The sequence below is a fragment of the Micropterus salmoides genome, unplaced genomic scaffold, assembly GCF_014851395.1.
Source record: "Micropterus salmoides isolate LMB-PRFRI ecotype aquatic unplaced genomic scaffold, ASM1485139v1 Ms_hic_scaffold_22, whole genome shotgun sequence".
NCBI lineage: Eukaryota > Metazoa > Chordata > Actinopteri > Centrarchiformes > Centrarchidae > Micropterus > Micropterus salmoides.
In genome coordinates this window covers 13,390,397-13,414,332 of record NW_024041373.1, presented here as the reverse complement: position 1 = coordinate 13,414,332, position 23,936 = coordinate 13,390,397, and the positions used below count along the sequence as shown (strand labels likewise).

At 40.8% G+C, this 23,936-nt stretch overlaps 1 protein-coding gene across 14 annotated transcripts in view; it reads right to left on the bottom strand.

Moving 5' to 3' along the window:
- Positions 1–148: 148 nt before the first annotated feature.
- The window catches only part of dst (dystonin), a 108,787-nt gene continuing 84,999 nt past the window's right edge, over positions 149–23,936 (bottom strand). For 10 of the 14 annotated variants that reach the window (XM_038737064.1, XM_038737067.1, XM_038737070.1 and 7 more), the window contains 36 exons: positions 23,565–23,771; positions 23,331–23,450; positions 23,101–23,208; positions 22,795–23,013; positions 22,509–22,712; positions 18,836–19,067; positions 18,445–18,671; positions 18,226–18,348; positions 18,011–18,112; positions 17,205–17,306; positions 16,652–16,825; positions 16,201–16,356; positions 15,772–15,969; positions 15,331–15,459; positions 14,568–14,738; positions 13,342–13,497; positions 12,853–13,059; positions 12,448–12,567; positions 11,514–11,683; positions 11,267–11,426; positions 10,583–10,777; positions 10,371–10,499; positions 9,882–10,025; positions 9,485–9,673; positions 9,160–9,289; positions 8,801–8,964; positions 8,519–8,681; positions 8,273–8,427; positions 8,108–8,182; positions 7,885–7,902; positions 5,151–5,268; positions 4,331–4,444; positions 2,888–3,069; positions 2,548–2,658; positions 1,867–1,993; positions 149–1,202 (listed from right to left, as the gene is read on the bottom strand). In XM_038737064.1, the coding sequence (XP_038592992.1) occupies positions 946–1,202; positions 1,867–1,993; positions 2,548–2,658; positions 2,888–3,069; positions 4,331–4,444; positions 5,151–5,268; positions 7,885–7,902; positions 8,108–8,182; positions 8,273–8,427; positions 8,519–8,681; positions 8,801–8,964; positions 9,160–9,289; positions 9,485–9,673; positions 9,882–10,025; positions 10,371–10,499; positions 10,583–10,777; positions 11,267–11,426; positions 11,514–11,683; positions 12,448–12,567; positions 12,853–13,059; positions 13,342–13,497; positions 14,568–14,738; positions 15,331–15,459; positions 15,772–15,969; positions 16,201–16,356; positions 16,652–16,825; positions 17,205–17,306; positions 18,011–18,112; positions 18,226–18,348; positions 18,445–18,671; positions 18,836–19,067; positions 22,509–22,712; positions 22,795–23,013; positions 23,101–23,208; positions 23,331–23,450; positions 23,565–23,771 (5,556 nt within the window). In that variant the 3' untranslated portion in view covers positions 149–945. The remainder of the gene's footprint in view (positions 1,203–1,866; positions 1,994–2,547; positions 2,659–2,887; positions 3,070–4,330; positions 4,445–5,150; positions 5,269–7,884; positions 7,903–8,107; positions 8,183–8,272; positions 8,428–8,518; positions 8,682–8,800; positions 8,965–9,159; positions 9,290–9,484; positions 9,674–9,881; positions 10,026–10,370; positions 10,500–10,582; positions 10,778–11,266; positions 11,427–11,513; positions 11,684–12,447; positions 12,568–12,852; positions 13,060–13,341; positions 13,498–14,567; positions 14,739–15,330; positions 15,460–15,771; positions 15,970–16,200; positions 16,357–16,651; positions 16,826–17,204; positions 17,307–18,010; positions 18,113–18,225; positions 18,349–18,444; positions 18,672–18,835; positions 19,068–22,508; positions 22,713–22,794; positions 23,014–23,100; positions 23,209–23,330; positions 23,451–23,564; positions 23,772–23,936) is intronic. The other 4 variants (XM_038737065.1, XM_038737072.1, XM_038737078.1 and 1 more) reach the window with 3 other exon arrangements.

The following is a 23,936-nucleotide window of genomic DNA, read 5'->3' as shown; positions in this document are numbered from 1 at the left end:
AATAGTTGCTGAAATATTTCAGTCTGAACCAAAGTAGTGGACCAAGTGACCAACCCACAAACTGACATTACTAGAGCTGTGCTGCTAGCATGGCTAATAAGATAAAACAAGCAAAGCAGAGAAAGATTCTGTGGTCCACACCCGTCTCTGGTGGTTTTCTGCAAGCAGGTTTATTACAAAGTAATGTTACAGTAACAATTTCAGCTCTACCGAAATTAACCATACATTGACATAGATGCACAAGAGAATGTCTACATGGAGTGGCACTTCTTCAAGGTCAATGCTCACACTGCTGGGAAGTGGTCAAACAAAGGGGCTTCAGCTGCTCACAAACAAACAGGACTTAAAAGCTTCATGATTACGAGGTTTCTGCTACTAGCCTTAAATAGTGTTTTTTAAAGGTTTCTGCAGTGCTTACTGGGGTTTATTGTAGTATATTGCATTGCCCTTTAAATGCATGTTGGCAGTATATCATAGCACTTAAATAGATAATTGCAGTGCCTCAAATGGTACCATAATGCACCATCTACTCCAAACATCAGCATACATAAATTACAGTACATTCAGTAACTCTCGCTATTCCACGTGTTGCCCTTCATTAGTGTGTTTAGAAATGTTAGTTAACCGTACAACATAGTCAATCCCAGGGTTTTCTAGTGTTCGTCAAACCTCTACAGGTTGCGCATCAATAAAATAAAATACAATAAAAACAATTTGACATTTTTCACAAAAAAAATAAAATACATTAAAAACAAATACACAAGGCCATTAACATTCCATTCTCACATAATATTAAACCATATTGCCTCTCAACAGAATATTTTACATCTTTGCAACAATTTAAATAACACTCAACACATTTGCAGTCTTTTAAGTTAGATATCTCCAGTGTCCGGTGTTTAGGGTGCAACTAGCTCCTGGGTTGTTTGTTTTCAAGGCCACTGACTATCGCTTGGATCCCTTGGCCAGTTTGCTTGTAGGAGTGGTTTTTCTCTGAGGAGTGGGGATCTTGGAGGGTTTTCCTCCGTGCTGACGGGACGCAGAGCGCGACGTTGCCCGGGTCGAGTCACCAACTGTCTCGGACACATCTGAGCACACAGACTGGATGTCTGAGATGTCAAAGTCGGAGGCGTCGCTCCCTCTGCGACTGCTCCCTCTGCTCCCGGCTTTACTTCCAGGTCGGCTGGAGTTTTTTCTCGACTCTAGAAAGATAAAATCAAGGACAATAATGTGAGCCTTAACAGTAGAGGTATCAGTGTTTTGCCACTGGCAGTTGGTTTCAGCTGTGCCATTCTTGTGCCAGTAGCAACCGTTACTTCCATAGCAGTTGCTATGACAAATAAATATTATTTATTATATTTTTGCCACCAGTTTAGTTCTAACAAGCTAGCCATTAAAATAATGCTAGCTGTCTGAGGTTAATGTGTTGCTGGTATAACATTTTAATTAGCTAACTGTTGATTTACTAATGAGCTAACTGTTCATTTTACATACTGTGGGCTTTGTGTATATGTTTACTAGATTAAATACTGTGTTGTACTTCTGATAGAGTTTTAATGTTGATCTTTTACCAGTGATTATTTACTGCTGGCATGAGGCCCATGCAGGTAGCAGTAAAACCTCTGGGTGACATCTCACATGCTTCATGTATCATTTTCTACGGACTACAATTCAACCCTGAAAAGGATATTGCAATCTCAACATGCTTTTTTGTCTAAACATATAAAAAGGGTGTTTGTTCTTCAACAGCAGCAAAATTGTTTTCATTCCTTGAATTCTCTTTGACTCACACACATTTAAGGAGCTGCAAGTCGGCCGAAAACATCAAAATATAATAAATAGTTACTGAAGTTGCTGTCTACTCACCACCTATTGTTTGTGTTCGAGCTTTCAGTACAGCAGCGCTGATCAAGGTTCCCTCCTCACCAGACTGAAATCCTTTACCTGACAAGTACCCAGGAAGACGTAACTTGCTGCCTTGAACTGGTGTACCCTACAAAAGACAGAACTTCGATTACTTTCATTTGTCGATCAATGACAGTTAACTGCACAGTATAAAGACAGTGTTTTAGAAATGTTTGGCCCTTACCAATTGAAGTACATAACAAGTTGTACCAGAAAACACAATAAATGTTGTTGAGTTAGTTTTAAACATTATGAAAAATCATTTCAAAATGTTTACTGGTGAATCTCTTATAGAAGCAGTTAGTATTCAAATTATATGGTAAACCTGTAGTTAAAAAGTACATGCATAGATTACATCTAAAGACAGACATTTTTGTTAGGCAAGAATTAAATACTCAGCCCATTAGTAATCAAATAAGTTCAAGTGTAAAGACCCAACTGAAATCACACATAAAACCAACATCTTCCAGATCTGTCATGAAAAAGGAAATCACCTCAATCAGAAATATAAACTAGCAATTATAGATAGATAGATAGATAGATAGATAGATAGATAGATAGATATAGATATATATATTTTATAGATTTCACTTGGGTCATAAATCTGAAGCGTTCCACATCATATGCTGTATATGACTATACCTCTGAGGATGAACCTTGGCTCCCAAAGGAGTCTGATGATTTAAGAGGAGTGGAGGGTTTGCTGTTTGTAAGCCAGGGCTTATCATAATTGCGGGTTATGTGTTGGGGAGTCTGGGGAACAATGGCAAATCAAAAAACACAAACATGGATTCACAAATCAAAAACTACAAGAAACACTACATGGAAGAAACACAAAAAAATTAAACAAGAAAGTAATCAAACAATGTAAACTACATGAACTTAGGCAGTTAAACGAGAGGAAAATCATGGTGGGGAATGATCAGTCTACAGTGTGACGGAAGACAACAGCTAACTCTCACAGCAGGGTGGAGCCTCTCACCTTGAGTGTACTGGTCGCTGCTGGGTTCGACGGGACTGCACAGCTCTGACTGGAGGTGGATCTGTTGGGAGAAGCTCCTCTGGATGATGGCCGGCCTCTGTAGCGGAAGCTTGCCATCACCTGAGTGGTTCCCTCTGGGAGGATGAACTTCTCTCGCAGCTCCACGTTGGTCCTGCCTTTAGCTAAGAAATGACACTCCAAATGAGTCATATTGCATAAATACAACTGTGATAATGTAATTAGCATTTTTATGTTGATGATGAAGTGAGTTCACACTTTATTTTCCACAAGGCCCTGATTTCCAAATAAATACCTAGAAATAACTATGTGATTTGGTGCTAACTATCTAGGTAGAATAACAATTTCTTAGAAAGAGCTGCTCTATTTAAAGCCAGGCCAATATGTATTTATTTATTACTAATTCATTATTAGAAACTAGAAATTAGAAATTTCACACAATTTCATTTTGGCAACTAAAAGTCTTTGCAATGGAAATGCAACAATAGAACACTAGTTTCCCTATAATTAGCACCACGTTACATAGTTGTTTTAAGGAAACTTCTAAATAAGTTATTGGGAAATTATTAGGAAATACAGACGTGTAAAATAAAGTGTTTCCATGATGGGATGTGATTTACAAAGGATTCAAATAAAAGTTGACTCATGCAGTTTCACATCTCATCCATACTTGTCCAACTAAAGTCCCAAAAGTCCAATTACTGCTGCAACAGTAGTGGAATAAACTTTTTGTTTCTCAACTAGCAACACATTGTTTGCTTGGGCTGCTAAACAAATGGTGAAAAAAATATCTGCACCTTAACACTCCCACACCAAAACGGCCCAAATCAGGAGAACTACAAAACCAAGGAAACACAAACTACAGAATAACCCAAACAAACCTTGCAGCAGTAGTGTTAAAAACAAACTGGCTTACAGTATAGCAGTTATAGTTTTAATCACTAAGCCACACTGTCAACCAAAGAACCCGGCACAGTAAATTCTGTTTCAGTTTCGTTGTGTGTGTTATATAGAGGTAACTACATCACCTTCCCCAGTGACGGTTAGACAGTTTTATATTTACAGGTAATAATATAGTGGCCTAAGCATCTCTTGAAGCTTTCATAGAGTTTTCGTTTATTGGACTGTCAAGCAAACCTGCAAACTGCAAGAGATGCTTGGCTCAGAACCGCTTGTTACATGCTGAGAGAGAGAGAGAAAAAAAGGAGCTAATGTGGTGCATCAAGCCCCAAAACAGCGCCTTAGAGAAAGTGACAGCAGGCGACGTGACTCACACACAACAACTGCATGCATGAATGACAGTTGATTGTGAGCGGGGCTGGTTTACGAGGATGCCATTCACGGTGAGCGCTTACACACAGCTACAGTAGTACACACCAGGAAACAATACAAGCAGCGCACACTCGGATGTGCAGACACACATACCACTGGTGGGTTCATGGAGCAAGGTGAGAATGTGTGAGATTTGCCAACCTATAGGAGACTGAGTAATTGAAGAGTTTGATTCCGAGCGCAACATTTTGCTCCCATGGTGATGAACTAGAAGAAATGATATCATGTTCAGCAGGAGGAAGGTTTAGCAGGAAAAACAGAAATTTCATAATTAATACAGAGGATAGCAGAGAGAAGCGGAGTACATAAAGCTTTTGCACTAGACGTGGGCACAAGATAAGATAGCGAGAACAGACTTTAAGAAGAAAGTAAATAACCATTGACATGATTCCAAAATATCGTCAGACAGAAAAAGAAAAGATAAGACAGTCACAGTGGTTACTTCCACTTATATTCAAACTGAGGATTAGACTCTTAAACTCTCCAAAGCCTTTGATGGATCTGGAACTGAGGAAATATTAATCCCTTTATAGTCCGTTATTCTGAATTATTATATCAAGTAATGAAATACTAATAGCATTTACCATGACATTTTGGTGAAAAGACTGAGAAACAGATTAGCTGACTTTATTTTAAGTAATATACCATATAAGTATGTAATACTCAGCCTAAAGAAGATGTATTGATTTCAAATCATCATTTACCACCCATTGTTCACAGACAATATTTTCTCTGTATCTAAAACACTCATGTAATAATAATAATAATCTTTGTCTAGCGTACCTATAGCGGTAGTGCACAGCGGTGGAAATGTTGACCCTGTAATATTAATTCAGTCCTTCTAGACAGGTTTTTCTGCATTTAATCTATCAGACCCGCATTGTGACTTCTTGTGGTGAACTTTTGAACTCACCTCGACAGGGGTCGTTCTTCACCAGGAACTCATCCAGAGCCATCCAGCCTCCTCCCACCCGCACCATCACAGTGCTGCGTAAAATCCGTACCAGACGAAGCTGCTGAGAGTCTCCAAACTGCAGCAGGGGGAGGAAAACAGAGGGGATGTGTGAAAACACTGACCTGCGTATAAGCACTCACTCACTGCCGGCTAGAAGCTGTGCAACACTGGAAACCAGACTGGTCTGGAGAATCAAATTTTATTCCAGTTAATTTAATATTTTAATATAAATAAGTATTTAATGCCTGCGACCCGACCCCGGATAAGCAGATGAAGATTGATGGATGGAAGTATATTTAATGTACTTTATAATATAAGTCAAAACATACCATGGCCATTTTAAACAGCCATCAAAGATGACGTGTGTCCACTTCAGGACTGATTTCCTTTCTATGTTGCACAGCTTTACACAAACAGAATTGTGACACAAAAACATTTATTCTCAAAGACACAAGTTACACAAAGGTCAATCCAACTGGTTTTCTCATATTACTGTGTGCTAGGGTGTGTGATTCAAATGTATTATTCCTAAATGCATTAAGCATAAATGAGCTCATGCTAAATTGACTGCTTTAATTCTCATACCTAACATTTCCTGGTACCTCGTCATTCACTGTTTAAAATTTTAAGCTATTATTGGCTTATTGCAGATATTGTATATTGGCATATACACAATAGGGTAACTTAGAAGCTTTGCCTTCATCATGTTTTGCTAAGTTTAGTGGACTGGCTTATATTTCACTATCACAGAATTAGATTTATTAAAAAATTGCAGAATCAGCCCTAAAACTATAGTATCAGTCAGGCCTTGTATTACTATGTGTTACAGTTAATAGTAAATTAAATTGAACTCCTGTATTGTATTGTAAAGTTGCACAGAATATACAACAATTAAACAAACCTGACTGATATATATTTACATTTTACATTTACATTTACTCATTTGGCAGACGCTTTTATCCAAAGCGACTTACATTTGAGGATATATCAGTATTATCTGTGGACATATCTTTATTTGTAATGTCTGACTCTATGCCGACAGTATCTGGCCCCAGTTTGCTGCCACTACTGTAGGTTGAGCCTGGGAAAAAACACATAAACTGAAGGCGCATTATTACACCACCAGGAGTCACTAGTGAATAATAATTTGCCTTCATCTGGCCAAACCACACATGCCAAACACAGGAACACTGAGCATGTTGTGGATGTGAATGGCTCAAGATTTATGAGGTGATAAGAGACAGAAGTCAGCCAGTTGGATATGACCATGAGCATTGGCACAAAAACACAATGCACACACAACAATCACGGCCGCATGCTTTCTGCCAAAAACAATTTCACATCATAATCAAGCGGACAAACACGCAATCTCCTGCAATCCAGCACTTTGTCGTTCTACAACTACGAGTCAGATAGTCAGGATGCGTTGACACTGATGCAGATCCAATGCAGCTAGCTCCAATGACACAGTGAACAACATGAGGAATGGTTCAAATCAGTTCTGTCTAATCCACCACAGTGTGACACGCAGACATGACCAAACACTGATGACCCTCCGCTAAGTGCCTATTATCTTATGATATCTCTTCAACTGCTAAAAATCCTGCACTTGCATGATTATCAGAATGATTTTAATTAATAACACTGGTGATTCTAGTGATAAAATACATTAAAGGTGATGATGATCTGGAGGAAAAAAGAGGCACAAGACACATCTTAAGAATAACCATTTACCAGAATACAGCTTTCCAAAACTGCAACGTGTAGGTGGGGGTAGGTAAGATTTTGATTTTCCCTGTTTGCTATTGTCTCATCGCCGATTAAGGAGTCATGTAAGCAGTGAACCAGACCAAACTGTCAAAAGAATTATTTAAATTCATTGTTGTGTGATACATCAATGCAAACTACTTCATAAAGCACCACTAAAGCCCCTATCCCCTCTTACCAACACTTCCCATAATTCATCTTATTCCAACAAGCCTCAAAAAGCATATGTGGCATATGAACCCATATCAGCATCAACATGCAAATATATTAACTCAGTAGGTAAAATAAAAAGCAAAGTATTCATTAAAATCATCAAGGTTGCCCAGCTATGAAAACAAATTAATAAACAATGTCAGTTACACAAAAGTATGTCAGCCAATGTTGAGGTAAATTCATTCCCATGATACTGAAGCGCCAAAGGCAAGCACACAGAAAGCATTATTTTCCAAACTGCCCAGCAGATGAATTTATGCCCGTGGACCAATAAGAAATATGGGCTGGAATGGTATTGGCACTTTAACATTAGATTTTCTGAAACTCAAAAGCAGACGTATAAACATTTACTACACTCATTTTCACCTGGATTGTCTTTTTTTAAAACTAAACAAAAGAATACTCTGAAAAATGCGATAACCACATAAAACTTTAAATGTAGGGCCTTTTAATAATAAGATTTTATGTTTGGATCACATTCAGCTACCATAAATCATTGGACTGAAAACACATTTTAGGCCAGTGTTCCTTAGGGATTAAATCAGATGGCCACACATTTTTATTTCTACTTCTGAGTTTCAGTCTGGAAACATCAGCCAGGAATTTGGGCAGAGTGTTATTTGGAAAGCAAACATGGCAGATGAAAAAGGACATAAGGTTTGATAAGACACAGAACAGAAGGGTAAAAACAGAAGAGGGCTTTCATATGTACCTGGTTTCCAAGGTAAAACTGGTAATGTGAAGAACAATAAAAATATAGAAAAGTTAGAGTCTTTAGCATGTATTGACACTTTTTGTAGCACTTTCAATGCTTATTACCTTCCTCTGGGTTTTTCCATGAAATTCAGCTACTAATATGTAAAACATTTCACAATCATGGCCTTACTTGTATTTGTTGAGACATACTTAAATGTGACAGATTAAAATCTGCTTACCCGGTATTTGTTGGCACCAATTTGCTCCACTTGGAATCGTTTTGGACATTTGCATTTTGCTACTTGACGTGTAACCTACAAACAGAGAAGAACATTTTTATTGCACCACAATTCCCTAAACCCGTCTCTAGAACTAGGAATTCTGGGCAAGAGAGTTTGTATCACCTCATCTTCAATTTTGTCAGCATCTGTTAGTGGTTTGTAAGCGTCCTTGTTGGGATGAAGAGCTGCCACAAACTCATAGTAGTCAATGTAGCCGTCCCCGTCTCGGTCAAATATGTCTGCAACGGCGCTCATCTCCAGACGACTGGTAGGGAATTCTATTGAAGAGCCATTAAGAGTTACAAAATGAGCATTTTGCTGGCTGGGGTACATGCTGTTCAGTTGTGTGTTTGTATGTGTGACACTTACTGGAGGAGAGAATACCCTCTATAAATTCCTGCCGGGTCACCTTGCCATCTTGATCTTTGTCAATGCGGCGGAAGAAGTCCATGACGCGAGACTTTTTATGGTTCATCCAGCGCATGTAGCGCTTCCGCCACACATCAAAGTCAAAGTTGGCAAATTCCTTCAACTGCACAGAAAAAATAAAGGGTGATATGAACAACAAGAAAAAACCCATATTTGCAGAGAAAAATAGTATTTGCAATAACACTAGGAGCAGGTTTGTGTTAAACCTGAGTGCTTGATTACCTCCTCCAGTCTGTCCATGGCATCATTGAGTTTCCTCCTTCTGTCCAAAGCCAGAAGCCACACATGCTGCCACTTGGTGACCAGCAGGTTAACCCTGGGGTTCTTGGTTTCAATGGGCGCCTGTGTAGCTGACGCATACATCGTTTGTGTGGGAGAGCGTTTTCCTGTAAGTGAAAGACAAAAAACCTTCACAGTGACTGTGTTCTCACCGAGTCAGCAACAGGAATAGATTAGCAATGACATCATTCCAGGTGCTGAAAATGGACAAGATGAGGATGTCGTGTCACCAAGCAGTGACTCAACACCGGGCCAGGTGGCTCAGGTCACTATCTATTAGGGGGCATCTGAGGGGTACATACTTCCAGCTCTTCCTTTGCCAAGCACAGGGATCTGGGACTGGATTTGGGGCTCCACAGCAGCCTTCCTTTTGTGTGTCTTGGTGATTTTGTCAACATCTGGTTGCTTCCTGGTCATTTCCTCCATGAATGCCTGCAGGGAAAAACAACAAGCATGCTTCCAGGTTGGTACATGGACACTGACAGCTGACTACTGTGATCAAAACATACTACCAGTACAGTTTTGACAAAGAGCAGAAATGGTACAGTTTTGATTTAAAGCAAATATCAAACCGTACATGACTTAAACACTATGGTAGAATCATTTCTATATGCAGTTTTGTTTTACCTGGTGATCTGCTATGAGGCCTTTGACCTCCTCGATCTCCTGCGGCAGCGGTTCCTTGTCTTTATCGTTGAGGTTGGTCTCAGCCCACTGTAGCCAAGTCAGCAGATTCTCCAGCAGCTCCTGAGTGGCTAACAGCTCAGTGAGGGCCGTGGCCAGTCGCTGCTGGTGCTGCCTGGCCCAAGCCTGCACCTGTAACAGTAACATTCCCACATCACTCATACTATAGAGAGACAGAGCAATTCCTTTTGTGTGATGAGGCACAGGAAATGATATGCTAAAGCAACATAGGGCAACTATCCACACCACCAAAAAATCCAAATTATGTTCTGTCATATCTGTGGATATGAAAGAGGAGAGCAGAAAAGGCATATATTCAGGCATGCAGCTGTGAACTGACCTCTTCAAACCGGGCTTTAATTATGGTGTTCCAGTGTTTGATGGTTGTGATAGAGTCTGGATGGCAGATGGTCAGAATAGCCTCCCCCATATTGGTTGCTTTATTTAGTGCCACTCGCTTTTCCTCCAGTTTCTTCATGAACTCCTAAATAACAGCGAATGGAAAAGAGTTTTAGCTAGAATTGGATTGTTTTCAGCAAACATAAAAAAACAAAGCATTGCTCATGAAGTTGTTTTAATATTGGAGCAAGGCAGAGCTATTTCATAAGATGAAATCATTGTTAAGAAAAAGAGAACACTGCACTTTTGGCATGGAAGATGACATTGCACCCAGGCATGGTGTAATCACAGAATCCCAGAGTCTCAGCTGTTTACTCAAGCAAAAGACTCGCCAGCGTTTCATGTATTTATTTTGTTTAACAACTTTAAAAACTAAACTTAAACTTAAAGTTTAAAGATTTAAAAAAACAATTATATTTGCAATGCTTGCCTTATGTTGTTCGATAAGCGCCTGCAGAGCCTCCTCATCATCAGGCAGGCTGCCATGAAAACGCAAACTCTGCTCTGCCTCAGCCAGCCACTCCAGCAGGATATGAACAGTGGAGTGAAACTCCTCAGCCTGCAACCAGGGGACAAAGAGTCAGACAGGCTCACAGAGTTAGTTTTACCCTCTATCTAATGCTTGCAGGGGTTCTACGGTACCTGACACAGGGCCTGCTCCAGCCGGGCTTGTTTGGACACCGAGAGGTTGCACACCGTCTCCCAGCGAGTGCTCAGCTCCTGCATCTGGGCTTTGACCCAGGACGAGTCATCGTGGCTGCTCTCAATCAGCTCCCTGGCTGAACGTTTGAGGGCCTGAACGCTCACTGTCCTTTTTCCCAGCTCCTTCTGGAAAACCTGCAGTGACCAATCAGCGAAGGACACATGCAAAGAGTCAAAATCCTTCAAAAAACGTTAGTGTGAGTCACGGTGTCTCACATGTGTAAGATTAGGTAATTATCTAAGTTACAATGATTTGTGCAATTCAGGCATATTTCTGCTATCTATAATTTCAAGTACTATGGGAAACTGTTATGCAAACATAACAGCATCAGTTTTTCACAGCCTGCTCGACAGAAAGCTCCAAAGAACAGGGACAATCAATAGAAAGGTACTACAGTGCTGCCCCTTTTATAGTCCAACCCTTGTGTGGTTCAAGTGTTCATTGTCTCCTATTGTGATAAGAAACAATCACTGATGAAAGCAAAGGGCGGTGTAAATGCATCAGTGAAAACTTTTATGCTTCTTTTTGAAGTTGGGTTTCAATGCTACCACTAAAGACTTCTTTAAAGACCAGCGTTCAACCAGCAGTGGTACATTCCCTGACCTTTAGGTGTTGTTTTCTACCTTGTGGGTGTCTATGAGGTTGAGAACCAAGTCTATGTCTCCATGTACAGGCTGGTCCTCAGCCATCTGAGGTTCCACTCTGTACAGCCAGTCAATGAGAGCCTGGAGAGCGTCTGTAAACTGGCCGGAGAACAGCAGGGCCTCCTCGAGTTTGTTTTGTCTGCAGGAGGGCACATATCATTACATCATTACACTAGTGGCTGATGGGTAAAAATACAGCAACAGATGTGGGAAGATGTATCCTCACCTTTCTATTGACTTGCCACAAACAGTGTCCCATTTATCCCTCAGTTCACTCAGCATGTCGTCCAGCTTCTGGTTATCATCCTGAAGGGAGGTCTTGTCTTTCAGGGCCCGCCCTGTTCGAGACGTGGTGTCATATACTGAGTGTTTGCTGCCCAGAGCCTTTTGGAACTCCTGTCAATGAGAAATATTGTCAGAAAAGAGTCCATCGTCCAACCAATAAAGTCATGTTACTGCATTTCGAAAATGAACAAGCTGATGAGAGTCAAGTTTAGTGGATGTAATTCTCTCTCATCAGATGCGCAGTGTTACAGTGAACCTTCTCAGAGGATTTTCTTCCTGCTACTCTTGGCTTGTCAGATAATATCCTAATCTGTGTGTGTGTGCTTTGTGATTAAGAAGACACTGCAAAAAAAGGGGTCAAAACTCAAGAGCCACTGTTCCACAGAGATTAAAAGTATCCAAAAGCAAGGCCATCCCTACTATATTTGGTCAATCCCAGGATTATGATAGCATTAGTACATTACCACATAACACTGCAAAGACAACAATAAGGGACTGGGCAGTCTGCAATGCAAGCAAACACGCAACTACTGCATTCTGTAGATACTGTAATTCCCATAAATAGCTTTCACTGCAGAAATTGTCCAACTCTCATACATTACACATTAAACATGGTGCATTAAACAGCTTTCAGTCTGCAAAACATTGAAAGAATTCAAGGAAAAAAAGTTTGTTTTTGAAAGGTAGCTTTCTACAGTGTTGCACATCTTTGTTAAACAGGCTTCAAACAGTTTTCCCGTAAAACAAATGGTTTGGATGCACACGTTGTTTCTGTTAATGAATGAACCTCTGCTGTCGATGCTGTCAAAAGGTCCCTGGTTATTTCTACTTTCATTCTTTTCCCGGTAAACCGTGATAAGACGATGCTCATTCACCTTGTGCTGCGCCAGCTGCATCTTGATTTTGCCCGGATCATTGGCAATTTCCACTTCTGAGTCCAGAGTCTTCTCAGATTCGTCCAACCACTCCATCAGTTTATTCCAAGTTTCGTGGAACTAATGAAAGATAAAGAAATAAACACAGTGTAGTAGTTTGAAAAGGTATGATTTCACTTGATTTATTGCTGAGTCCTGTGAAATGTTTAAATGATGATTAGGTTTTCAGGCCCAAGGAACAGAAAAGGACCCACTCTAATGAAAATGCTATAAAAAAGCTGCACACAGAATATGAAACAGGCTTCATATACTATTTCCAGAGCTTTCCAATGATAATAAAAAAGTCCTAACAGCAGTGAAACAATGCCTATTTGAAACACAGTATAAATATGCACAGAACAGAACCTGTTTCGCCCTCTTCCTGGCGTCGTCCAGCAGGCGACCTCGCTCAACAGACCGCTGCACCAGCTTCTCCCAGCGGCCTTGCACGCTGAGCAGCAGGTTCTTGATCAGGACCACATCCTGTTTCTGGCTGAAGTACTTCAAGTGTGTTCCTGTCTTGTCCAGTTCAATGATGTGGTCCCTGTGTGAGTTCACCTCCGTCACAAACACCTGCACAAATAAAGCACAGCATGGCAGAGAGGAGAGAGCTTTAGGTCAGGGAGGACAGACTCTTCAATTGACAGTGTAGGTCATGTCATTCATGAATGATCCAACAGACGGAGTTGTTAAGTCAAGGCAATGCTGAATCGTGACGTAGTAAACATACTATTGCCATAACTGCCATTTTCTATATGATTCAGATATTTATAATTGTTTTACTGGCTAAAGTAATTAAACATTATCATAGCAGCTGGAGAGGTTGCATAACCCTTCTCTCTGGACAAGCATTACCTTATGCTCGTCAATCTGAAACATGATGGTCTCCAGTATGAGGGAGGCAGAGGAAACCATGTTCAGCGTCTGCTCCGCTTGGGTCAACCAGTTGATGAAGTCCTGCAGGGAGTTGTGGAAATCCGTGGCCAGTGTCAAGGCCTCTTCTAGTTTCACCTGTAGACACAACACGCCATTAGGGTCCAGGGATGGAAATAACCCTGTTGTCTTCATTATAACCTGTATCACACTACACAATGAACAAACTGCTCGGTTGCTACAACACCAGATAAACAGGGGGCGGAAAAAGACAATTACACTCCATTTGTGCCAGACATTGACCTCTATAAAAACAGAGGAAGTTAACGTCTCTGGAGAGGCTGGCAGTGTAGCGGATAGGGAATGATGAGCGTTTAATTGAAAGAAAAAAAATTAAGAGACATCCTCAGTGACTCCATCGCTGGAAAACAACCATTTGTTACAGCCGAGGCCACTGGCACAGGCTCATCACGTGACCGTAAATGCTGTGTTAATGACATTACAAACCTGGTGAGAGTTACAATGTGTTTCTCTCATTTACTGTGGGGTCGTGTTGAGAGTCTTGCTGAATATGGAACTGCAGTTTAATACTATTTCCTTGCTTTGAAAAAAGAGGACCTTAGACTAGAGAAGTGTCACGTTGCTGTAGGGAGTTCAGCCAGCAGCTGCAACTCTGTGCTGCTCTAAGATTTACCAGGCTTTGAATTCCTGGGAACAGGACCAAAGTAAATAGGAAGCAAAAGCAAAATGTTACAGCAAACTCTCCAGCAGCCACATTGTGGAGCTCCATATCTGGAGTGAGAATGGTATGGGACAGTTGCCATGTAAATGCTTATTTATTGAAGCCACAAAAGTGAGAAAATGTTGTTTTAAAGGAAGAAAAAGATAAAACACAGCGGCCGATGAGTCTTTATTGTGGCTCAAATATTAGTTTAGCTCTATTATTTAATTTATTCATTTGTTAACTGTTCACTATGGCAACACTGTTGTGCCACTCTGACTCAGGCAGCAACTCGCCTGCAGTGTAACCACATCCTGAGTATCCTTTCCAACAATCTGTCCGTACACCATTCATTATCGGCACCAGGATTAGAGGCTTACAAGTGTATGTCAGCGATCTCTCACTGGGACCTAAAGCTGAAGTTGTGAATCATTAAGCTAAGAGCGGTGGAGGTCTAACCATCCTCACTGCAACCTTAACTCCATACCTTTCTTTCAGCGACCTTCCCCTGCACCGCTTCCCATTTGTCCTTCAGGTTGGCGAGGTCCTGCTCTGTGTTGCTGTCCGGACCCTCGGGTGTCATGGTGAGCAGCTGGTGACCCTTGTTCAGCAGCTCCTGGTACAGCTCCTCCTTCACCTCCAAGGCAGAACACAACTCCTGCAAGAAAACAGACACAATGGCACGGGGAGGGTGATGCTTTCGTCAAACAGACAAGCAAATTACAGCTCTGCTTTAGTCTTGGATGAGAGTCCGCAGTGTCTGAAATGCATGTGATGATGTCGGTGCACTTAAGTTATATGTTAATCCAAATCTAGTCCACAAATGGTAAAAGCATAAGCATAATGAGCACTGCTGAGACTCTCAGAGGCGTGTTCCCACAAAACATTTAAACAGCATAATGTTACTAATGTGATTGAAGGAATTTCTTTCAAGGAATCCCCTCTGTTTGTGGTTCCATAAAATGTCACTAGTGATGCTTCTTTCGGGAGAGTTTGTTGTGAAAGTGTCCTGAGCTAGAGAAAGGGAAAACAAAGAAGGGAAACATTCCTAGATTCATTATAGTCTGACATGGCTGAATCAATTTGAAACACTTTACAGGCTTTTTGTCATCTTCTACAGCGGGGGTGTGAGTAGTGTATTTTGCAGTGTCATTTAATTTTCACACTTGAGGTAAAACACAGAAAAGACATAGTCGTCTCCTTACAAGCCTGCCATCTGTATGCGGCCTTTCATATTGTTAAACACATACCAGATGGGCGTTAAGCTGCTCCCGGGCCGTGTCTGGTAAGCCTCCCACAGCCTTTGATGCCAACAGCTGACGTTCTGTGTCTTTCAGCCATTGCTGCATATCTTCTATCTCACCATGGAAACCTTGGGCCTACAACACAATACAACCTGAGTCAGGACAAAAGGTGTCACACACACACTCATTGTTAGCAACCTATGGCTCAGAGATGAGCATGTCGGAGTTATTAATTCCTTGGATTAATTTTGCTACCAAAATAGGTCATCAGCAGTAGAAATTAAAAAGCCTGAAATGTAATGAATTAAATCACTCCTCCGAAAACAATTCACAACTTTGACATAACATACTTGCTCTCTAGGGAGAATCAATCAGAGCTTATTAAACAACAGATAAAAACTAATAAGCCCTAGGCCTATTATGTTGTGATGAAAATCATTTTTATACCTGAAGCAGAGCTCCCTCCAGTTGTTGCTTCCTCTGCGCCGTCTGCTCCAGTATGGCTTTCCACCGCTGGTTCAGGTTCTCCAATTTGCTCTTCAGACTAGAAGCTTCCTCACCAGCGCTGGACTCCACCAGGTCACTACCGGCCTTATTGACCGTCTCAACTGTCGCCTTATGAGCCAACACATCATTTTGGAGGACCTGTAGAGACAAAAGAAGCCAGGAATGGTACATCGTTGGGTGGATGGATCTGACGCACAAAGGACAAAACTAAATCTGCATGCGCAAAGGTACACTCTGGAATCTACTGAGATTAAATGAAATGCAAAGTATGGTCGGCAGCACAATTTTACTCTGCTACTAATGCTCCTAATCCCGTGGTCACATTAGATTTGACTACTGCAACTTTGCGCAGGGAAACTTTTGGCGTACATGATGCTTGGCGAGCTCTATCTCGATGGCTTTGGGGTCTCCTCCGGCCTTCCTCTGCTCGTTGAGCAGCTCCTCAGTGTGGCTCATCCAGGCCAGCAGCTCGTCCAGTGCGTGCTGGAACTGGCCCAGTGCCAGGAGGCCTCCCTCCAGTTTGTGCTGGATTAATGACAGATAAACCATTAGATATTACAGCGAGTGAAAGCACTTGACATGCAAACAACACAACACATTCCACGGCCTGTTTGATACATTGTTGAGTCTGTTTTCTAGCCCATAAGGATCTGTGGAGGTTAATTACAAATATGATTCATAGAGAGCCAGTCATACTGTATTTAAAGTATCCATTAACCAATATTTCTTTTGATCAGCATTTTCAAATCGTGATATTTGATTTTATTACATAACTTTTCATTTTGGGATGAAGCTTTCCCTGCACATTCCCCTTCCTCACCTGTCGGCTGATGATCTTCTCATCCAGGTTGTCCCAGAGCATCTTGAGCTCGGACATTGGCTCCTTGATGGCGCAGCAATCAGCCTCCTCCGTCACCTTCTTCAGCAGGAGGCCCGCCTGGTGGTTCAGGCGCTCCATCTCAATCTGCAGCTGGTACGCCTCTACTTTGAACTCCTGAAACACCAGCACACACGGTGGTACACCCAATCAGTCAACAGAAGTACAAAGCTTTATGGACAATACAGCTGACTCTTCCAGCAATGCCTTTTCAGCAGAAGATTTGTCTTATTGTACATCAAACACGATGTGACTGCTTTATGAGGCTATTCTTGTACAGCTTTTGTACCTGTGCAAAACAGGCCAAGTGGCGCAGGTTATGAATCAAGCATTCAATATAAACACAGCTGGTATATGACAAAGCTTCTATAACAGTAAATACTGCAGTACAGACAAAAAGGTACATTAATAAACCAGTGCAAAAGTGACTTATCCTGTTTTCAGCATATACAAATATTCTGCTGTTTTCTATTCAAACACAAATGCAAGACTGTACCTTGAGCTCTACAATCTGCTGCTTGACAGTTTCCAGGTCTGTGCCTACAGGTGACATTGAATCCAGTTTGCTCTCCAGAATATCCACCCAGTCAAACATACCCTGCAAGTTACAAGTTGAAAACCATTGTTACTGAGAGAAAACAAAGCTTAGTGTGCAGGGAGTCTTGTTTCACATTCAGTGTCATGTTACGCACGAAATCTTACAGCCGGGCTGTTGTAAATCTGTATGGATGACAATTTAGGTAAACATTAAAAACAAGCCCTGGACTTTAATACTATGTTCTGCATTGTGTCAGTGTGATCCTTAAAGTTAATAAAAATGAAAGCAGCCGTGTAGAAGATACTTCCTTCCCTGCCATAAAAAGATCTTACAGGAACTTTGTAAACACGAGTCAAAGTTTGTGCCAAATATAATGAAGCCCTGTGGTTGGTGTTTATTGTTTCAAAATTAACGGGTCTCATAAAATGTCGTATCACTTCAATCAAGTTCAATAAAAAAGAGCTGTAATCTGTGGTTTCATCTTAAAAACTGGCTGATCCACCATGCGTGTTTAACTTTCAAACGTTTGCATATTAAGTATGTTCTATTATTAGTTATACAATAAAGACAAATGGAAAAAAAAGTAATTAAAAGATCTGTGGTGTGAGTAACATTAGGATTAAGTTTAGGAAGAACTTCACTTCAAGTAAACAAAAAGCCCAGACATTTTACATGAAAACATCTTACTGTGTTACACTTCACAATAACTTGCCACTGTGTTCAGATGATTCCTTTCAAATACAATGAAACTGGGATAAAAGTACCTGCAAGCCATCCTGAAACTGCACAGCAGCCTGCATGGCCTCTTCCAGTCTCTCCACTCTCTCCTTCCAAGTCTTATTGAGATTTTCCCACGCCAAATTCACCTGGAAAAAAGGACACGAGTACTTCAGCACAAGCCGCACACATGCCAATATATCAGCAAGTGAAGAAGAAAGAATGTCTGTGAAAAGATGATTTTGACTGTTCTATCTATTACCTCATCAATGCTCTTCTTTATCACAGGTTTATCAGGTTCCCCGCAGGCAGTCATAAGCTCTGCTCCCTGGTTTTGAACCACATCAAGCTCTTCCTGCAGTCCATCAATCTCCTCCTTAAATCCCTGCAGGAATAAAAAGCAGTTTTGTAAAAGATATAAATGTTACCATCACTCTTAATTACCCGTTGGTTGATTTAATAGTTCAATCTTCTCTCTGACCTCCACAAACTCCTGCTGCTGTTTGACGACTGAAGGATCAACTCCGGGCTCCTCCAGCTCTCTCAGCAGGTCCTGGCTGTCTTTGATGGTGACGATGAGAGCGCAGTGATCGCACCAGAACTTGTCTGCCAGGTCCATCACATCCAGCAGCTTCGCCTCCCGCTCCTCCAGTAAGGCCTGGATGTCGCTCCAGAGGAACACCATATGGTCCAGCTTGTCTTGTACAGCTTGTGGTGGGGTTAAAAAGTCAAGTGAGCATTACTAACAAATGTACAGTAAATCAATTACCACCATTAAATGTAGATTACAAACAGAAGACTACAATTATCAGCATGTGTTTCTTAACAAAACTAAGGAAAACATAAGACAAAGATGGAATGATTTCTCATACCTTTGGCAGATATGTCCTTGTCTGCTCCTTCCGATCGTGCGATCATCTCTTCGCCTCGCTGCCTCAGTGTCTCATAAGAGGGCTGCAGTTTCTCCAAATCCACAGAGACGGCCTTATTTTCAGTAATCTGCTCCTTGATCTTGTCCACCTCCACTGAGATGGACGGAGGCTGGCGCAGGCGTTCAGCGATCCGTTCCAGGGATTCCAGCATCGGGTCAATTTTATCATGGAACTGGTTGAGAGCGAGGGAAAGGACACTTAGTTTGTATTTATACTTTATACACTTTAGTAACATGTTTGGCTCTCCTGTGACAGGACGACACTGTGCTTCTAACAAGAAACAGTCCTAGAAAACTAATTCTTTGTAGACATCACCCAAATGCCTGTATACAAAGTAAGGCTGAAAAGATAAATCGATTATTCAATTAGTCAGTCGACTGAACATTATTTTATTATTTTGATAGCCAATTAATTGTTTCAAAAGCTGTTCAACCATAATGCCAAAAAAATCTCAGCTTCTCAAATACGAGAATTTGCTGCTTTTTTCTGTATTATTGTGAATGAAGTGTTGGATTAACAAAACAAGACATGAACCTGGGCCCCGGGAAAACTGTGATTTGTTACATTCTTCACTATTTTCTGACATTTCATAGACTGAACAATGAATTGACAAATCAAGAAAATAATTGGTAATCTATGAATAAAGTTTTAGACAATAAAAACACAGTAAAACACCGTCAACATGTAAAAGCTACTGCATTATAGCTACTTGTGATCTCTATTGGAGCCCCAAATTCTAATAATATATTTTATTATATCAAACAATTTTGGCTTAATGGCAGATTGGCAATATTAAAAAAAAAGCATTATGTCTTTAAAATGTTATCATTGATGGACAGGGCCCATGCAAACACTGTCAGGAAGCAGCCATTTCTTCAAATTTTATTGTGACATAAAATTGTACATATTTATAAAATATTCGGTAACACTTTCTATGAAGGTCATTGCTATAATGACTTATGCATATATTTATAACACGATATAATGCGTTCATAAGACATTGTAACAGTTGTTATAATCACTTAATGCATTAGGCGCTATAGCAAAGTTCATAATTTAATATGACCTTTTGATTTAATGTTTTATAACTAATAGTAATACCAGTTTATATTAATGTGCGGCAAGAATCTCCGACCATGTTCCATAACACATTATAACCACCGACTCTGCCTTGTTATAAATACACTTTAGTCACAATTAAGAATTAGTGATATAAAATGGAATAATAGCTTATATTAATGTTTAATGTTATATAGCATGTCTTTGTTTGCTTTAAGTAAAGTGTTAAAATATCTATCCCTGTATAATATATTACAGGTGGACATAATACCATATGAACTAATTATAAGACCTTATAACACGTCATTGTTTGCTTTAAGTAAAGTGACACGCATTTTGCGCAGGAAAACAACTTTTATTTATGTTTCTTCCGTTTATGAACAATCTGTATGAATTTTGAACATTTTGCGGTTTAGCACAAAAACACAACATAATTACATCCAGAAAACTCGTTGTCAGGGTGGTGAAAGATCACTCAAGAGAAGACCTGTTGCCGACCAACATCTGTAAGAAGAGGCTCAGATGTTGATAGTTGCACTGCAGATGCAGTGGACAATTAAAGACAACCACTTCACAAAACGTAGCCTATTAAAAGACATTTTAAAGTAATTGAATGGGAACACTGTTTGGGCAGTAGGGATGAGAATCTCTTGGCACCTCACGATTCGATTTGATTACAAATCAGAGGGCAGCGATCCATCTTGATGCATCTTTTTTTCTGTGTAATTTCTGGATAATTACTAAGCATTTCGTTTGCACATTAAAATCCAAAAGAAATGTCTCCTCAACTGCTTAAAAGGACTAGTTTACATCCCTGATTTACTTTAGTAGCCTCAGCTCCTCCGTGGTCACCAGCATCCTACTTTAACAACCAGTTGTCTGACTCCTCTGGACACTGAAATATAATTTAACTTAACTATCAGGATGTACAGTATGTGTACAGGACACCAGTTTAGCTTCAACCTGCTGTTCTCATTCCTCAACAAGTTATGTAGTAATGACACGCAACTAATTAACATTACTCCGTTACTAATTTAGCTAACGTTACACTGCAGCCAAAACCGTGCTTTACAGACCGGGATCTGTTAGCTAGCGCTAACCGCCTTCACTTTTCAGACTTTCGGACACACTGTGACCTACACTGCACATGTTCTGCCTGACGGACAACTTACGAAGTAATTTAAATATTTCGCTGGCACACACACTCGCTTTGCACACAGGAACCAAAGCAGCCATGAGTGTTGCTGCACGGTGTGCCGGTCATATTGATGACCGCGTGAAATTTTAGTAGCGTGGTCATTCATTCAGCAGCGGCGAAATGCGTCGAATACAACACTGGGCTCAGACCAATAACAGAGATCACTGGTCTCTGTTATGTGCACACCTGCGACTGTCCGGGCGCCCGCACTTCCGCAGTTCTGAATGTTCCGCCATTTGCGTTCCGTGAGCATTAGTACAGTATAGTTTACTTCTTTACGATGCGGACGTGGAAGATTCTGAATTGATTATGAATGAGAGAGCGCGAGCAGCAGAACGTGACGGTGAAAGTTAGCGGAGGAAAATATTTAAGTTACTTAGTAAGTTGTCAGTCTGGCAGAACATGTGCAGTGTAGGTCACAGTGTGTCCATTAAGTCTGTTGTTTCCGCAACTGCTGGAAAAGTGAAGGCAGTTAGCGCTAGCTAACAGTGTTCCCATTTAATTACTTTAAAATGTCTTTTAATAGGCTACGTTTTGTGAAGTGGTTGTCTTTAATTGTCCACTGCATCTGTTAGGGCCTGTCCATAGGCTCGCCATTCATCAACAACATCTGAGCCTCTTCTTACAGATGTTGGTCGGCAACAGGTCTTCTCTTGAGTGATCTTTCACCACCCTGACAACGAGTTTTCTGGATGTAATTATGTTGTGTTTTTGTGCTAAACCGCAAAATGTTCAAAATTCATACTGATTGTTCATAAACGGAAGAAACATAAATAAAAGTTGTTTTCCTGCGCAAAATGCGTGTCACTTTACTTAAAGCAAACAATGACGTGTTATAAGGTCTTATAATTAGTTCATATGGTATCATGTCCACCTGTAATATATTATACAGGGATAGATATTTTAACACTTTACTTAAAGCAAACAAAGACATGCTATATAACATTAAACATTAATATAAGCTATTATTCCATTTTACATCACTAATTCTTAATTGTGACTAAAGTGTATTTATAACAAGGCAGAGTCGGTGGTTATAATGTGTTATGGAACATGGTCGGAGATTCTTGCCACACAGTAATATAAACTGGTATTACTATTAGTTATAAAACATTAAATCAAAAGGTCATAATACGTTATGAACTTTGCTATAGTGCCTAATGCATTATGTTATGATTATAACAACTGTTATAATGTCTTATGGACGCATTATATCCTGTTATAAATATATGCATAAGTCATTATAGTGATGACCTTCATAGAAAGTGTTACCAAATATTCTAAATAAATATTAAACAATGGTAGAGAAAAATATGATGTTTCCTTAGAAACTCCCAGTGAAGAACTGTTCCTTACCTGGGTGGATTTGGAGATGGCCTCATCCAGAGTGGCAGCTCTCTGCTTGACATCAGCCTTGAGTTGGGTGTAAAGTTGGTCTGCAGCTGTGTACTTCTCTCTGATGGGCGCTCCCTCCACTGGGCTGAGTTCAAGTAACTGAGGGCCGGTCTTGTTCATCTTGTCGATGTGGGGCTTGTGCTCGGCAATCAGCTCTCGCATTTGCTGGAGAGGAAGCAATGTTAAGTTTTTTTCATTGCTTTGGCAAAAGTGTTGCACTGAACATCTGCTTCTGTTGCCATCTTACCCTGAGTTCCTCTTGCTGCTGCCTGAGTGTTTCATACTCGATGGCAGGTGGAGGCAGCTGGCTGAAGGTGCTCAGGGTTTCCTGAAGCCACGGCCACATCTCCTCATAGGTCTCCCAGAACTGGTTGGCCAGAGACTGGGCTCGCTCCAGCTGCAGACAGCGCTCTGAGTTCAGCTGACTGACGATGCCGTACTTCTCCAAGAGAGTCTGGGTCTTGGCCTGATTGAAAACCAAGAAGATCCTTTAACTTGAGTGCATATTCTTAATTAATTAATTTGTTTCAAACAGGAAATAAATTCTTTTCACCTTCAAGATTTCTTTCTCCTCCGGGGTTTTGCTGTTCATGATGGCCTTTCTTGTTTTCACAATATCATCCACAGCATCTTTGTGCCTCATGATGTCCATGGAGAAGATCTGGAAAACCGGTAGAGTGAGTTTGGCTGGACGTTACAAAACAAACCGCAGTGTTTACTATACTTTGTTGAAATGGAAGCCTGTGTCTATCCATACACAGACACACAGTATGACAGGCTAACCTTCTGTGCTTGGAGCTGGGCTGTGGTTTGGTCCTGCTCCAGCCTGATCTCGCCCATCGACAGCAACTTCCTCTCAGCTTCAGTCAGCCAAGAGAGTTCAGTGTCTGCAGCCTGTTCAAACTGGAAACAGACAAAAATCAGTTTGCATTGCTGAAAGCGTTTCACCTCCTTATTAGAGAAGACAGAAATTAAAGCCAAATGAGAAAAAGACATTTATCAATTTCTCTGGTGTACCTGCTGTGACTTGAGTATATCGGCGTTGATCTGATCGACCTGCTGGGTGATGGTGTCGCGGACTGCTCTGTACCGCTCATTGTCCTCAGTCACCAGCTTGTCCAGACCCTCGCGAGTGTGCCAGGGGATCAGATCCAGGAGAGAACTGCTCAACTCATTCAGCTTGTCCATCACAGGTTTTTGGTCTTTGGTCTCCTTCAACAAGGCCTGGACAAGATTACATAACAAACACAGAAAACGCCAACTTGTTGTGTTTTTGTAAAGCAGCTCACAGAGTGTTAAAGGTTGTTTTATTATTATTAACATTATCATTATTATTATTATTATTATCATCATTATTATTGTTGTTTTAGAGATTACATTTGGTATTCA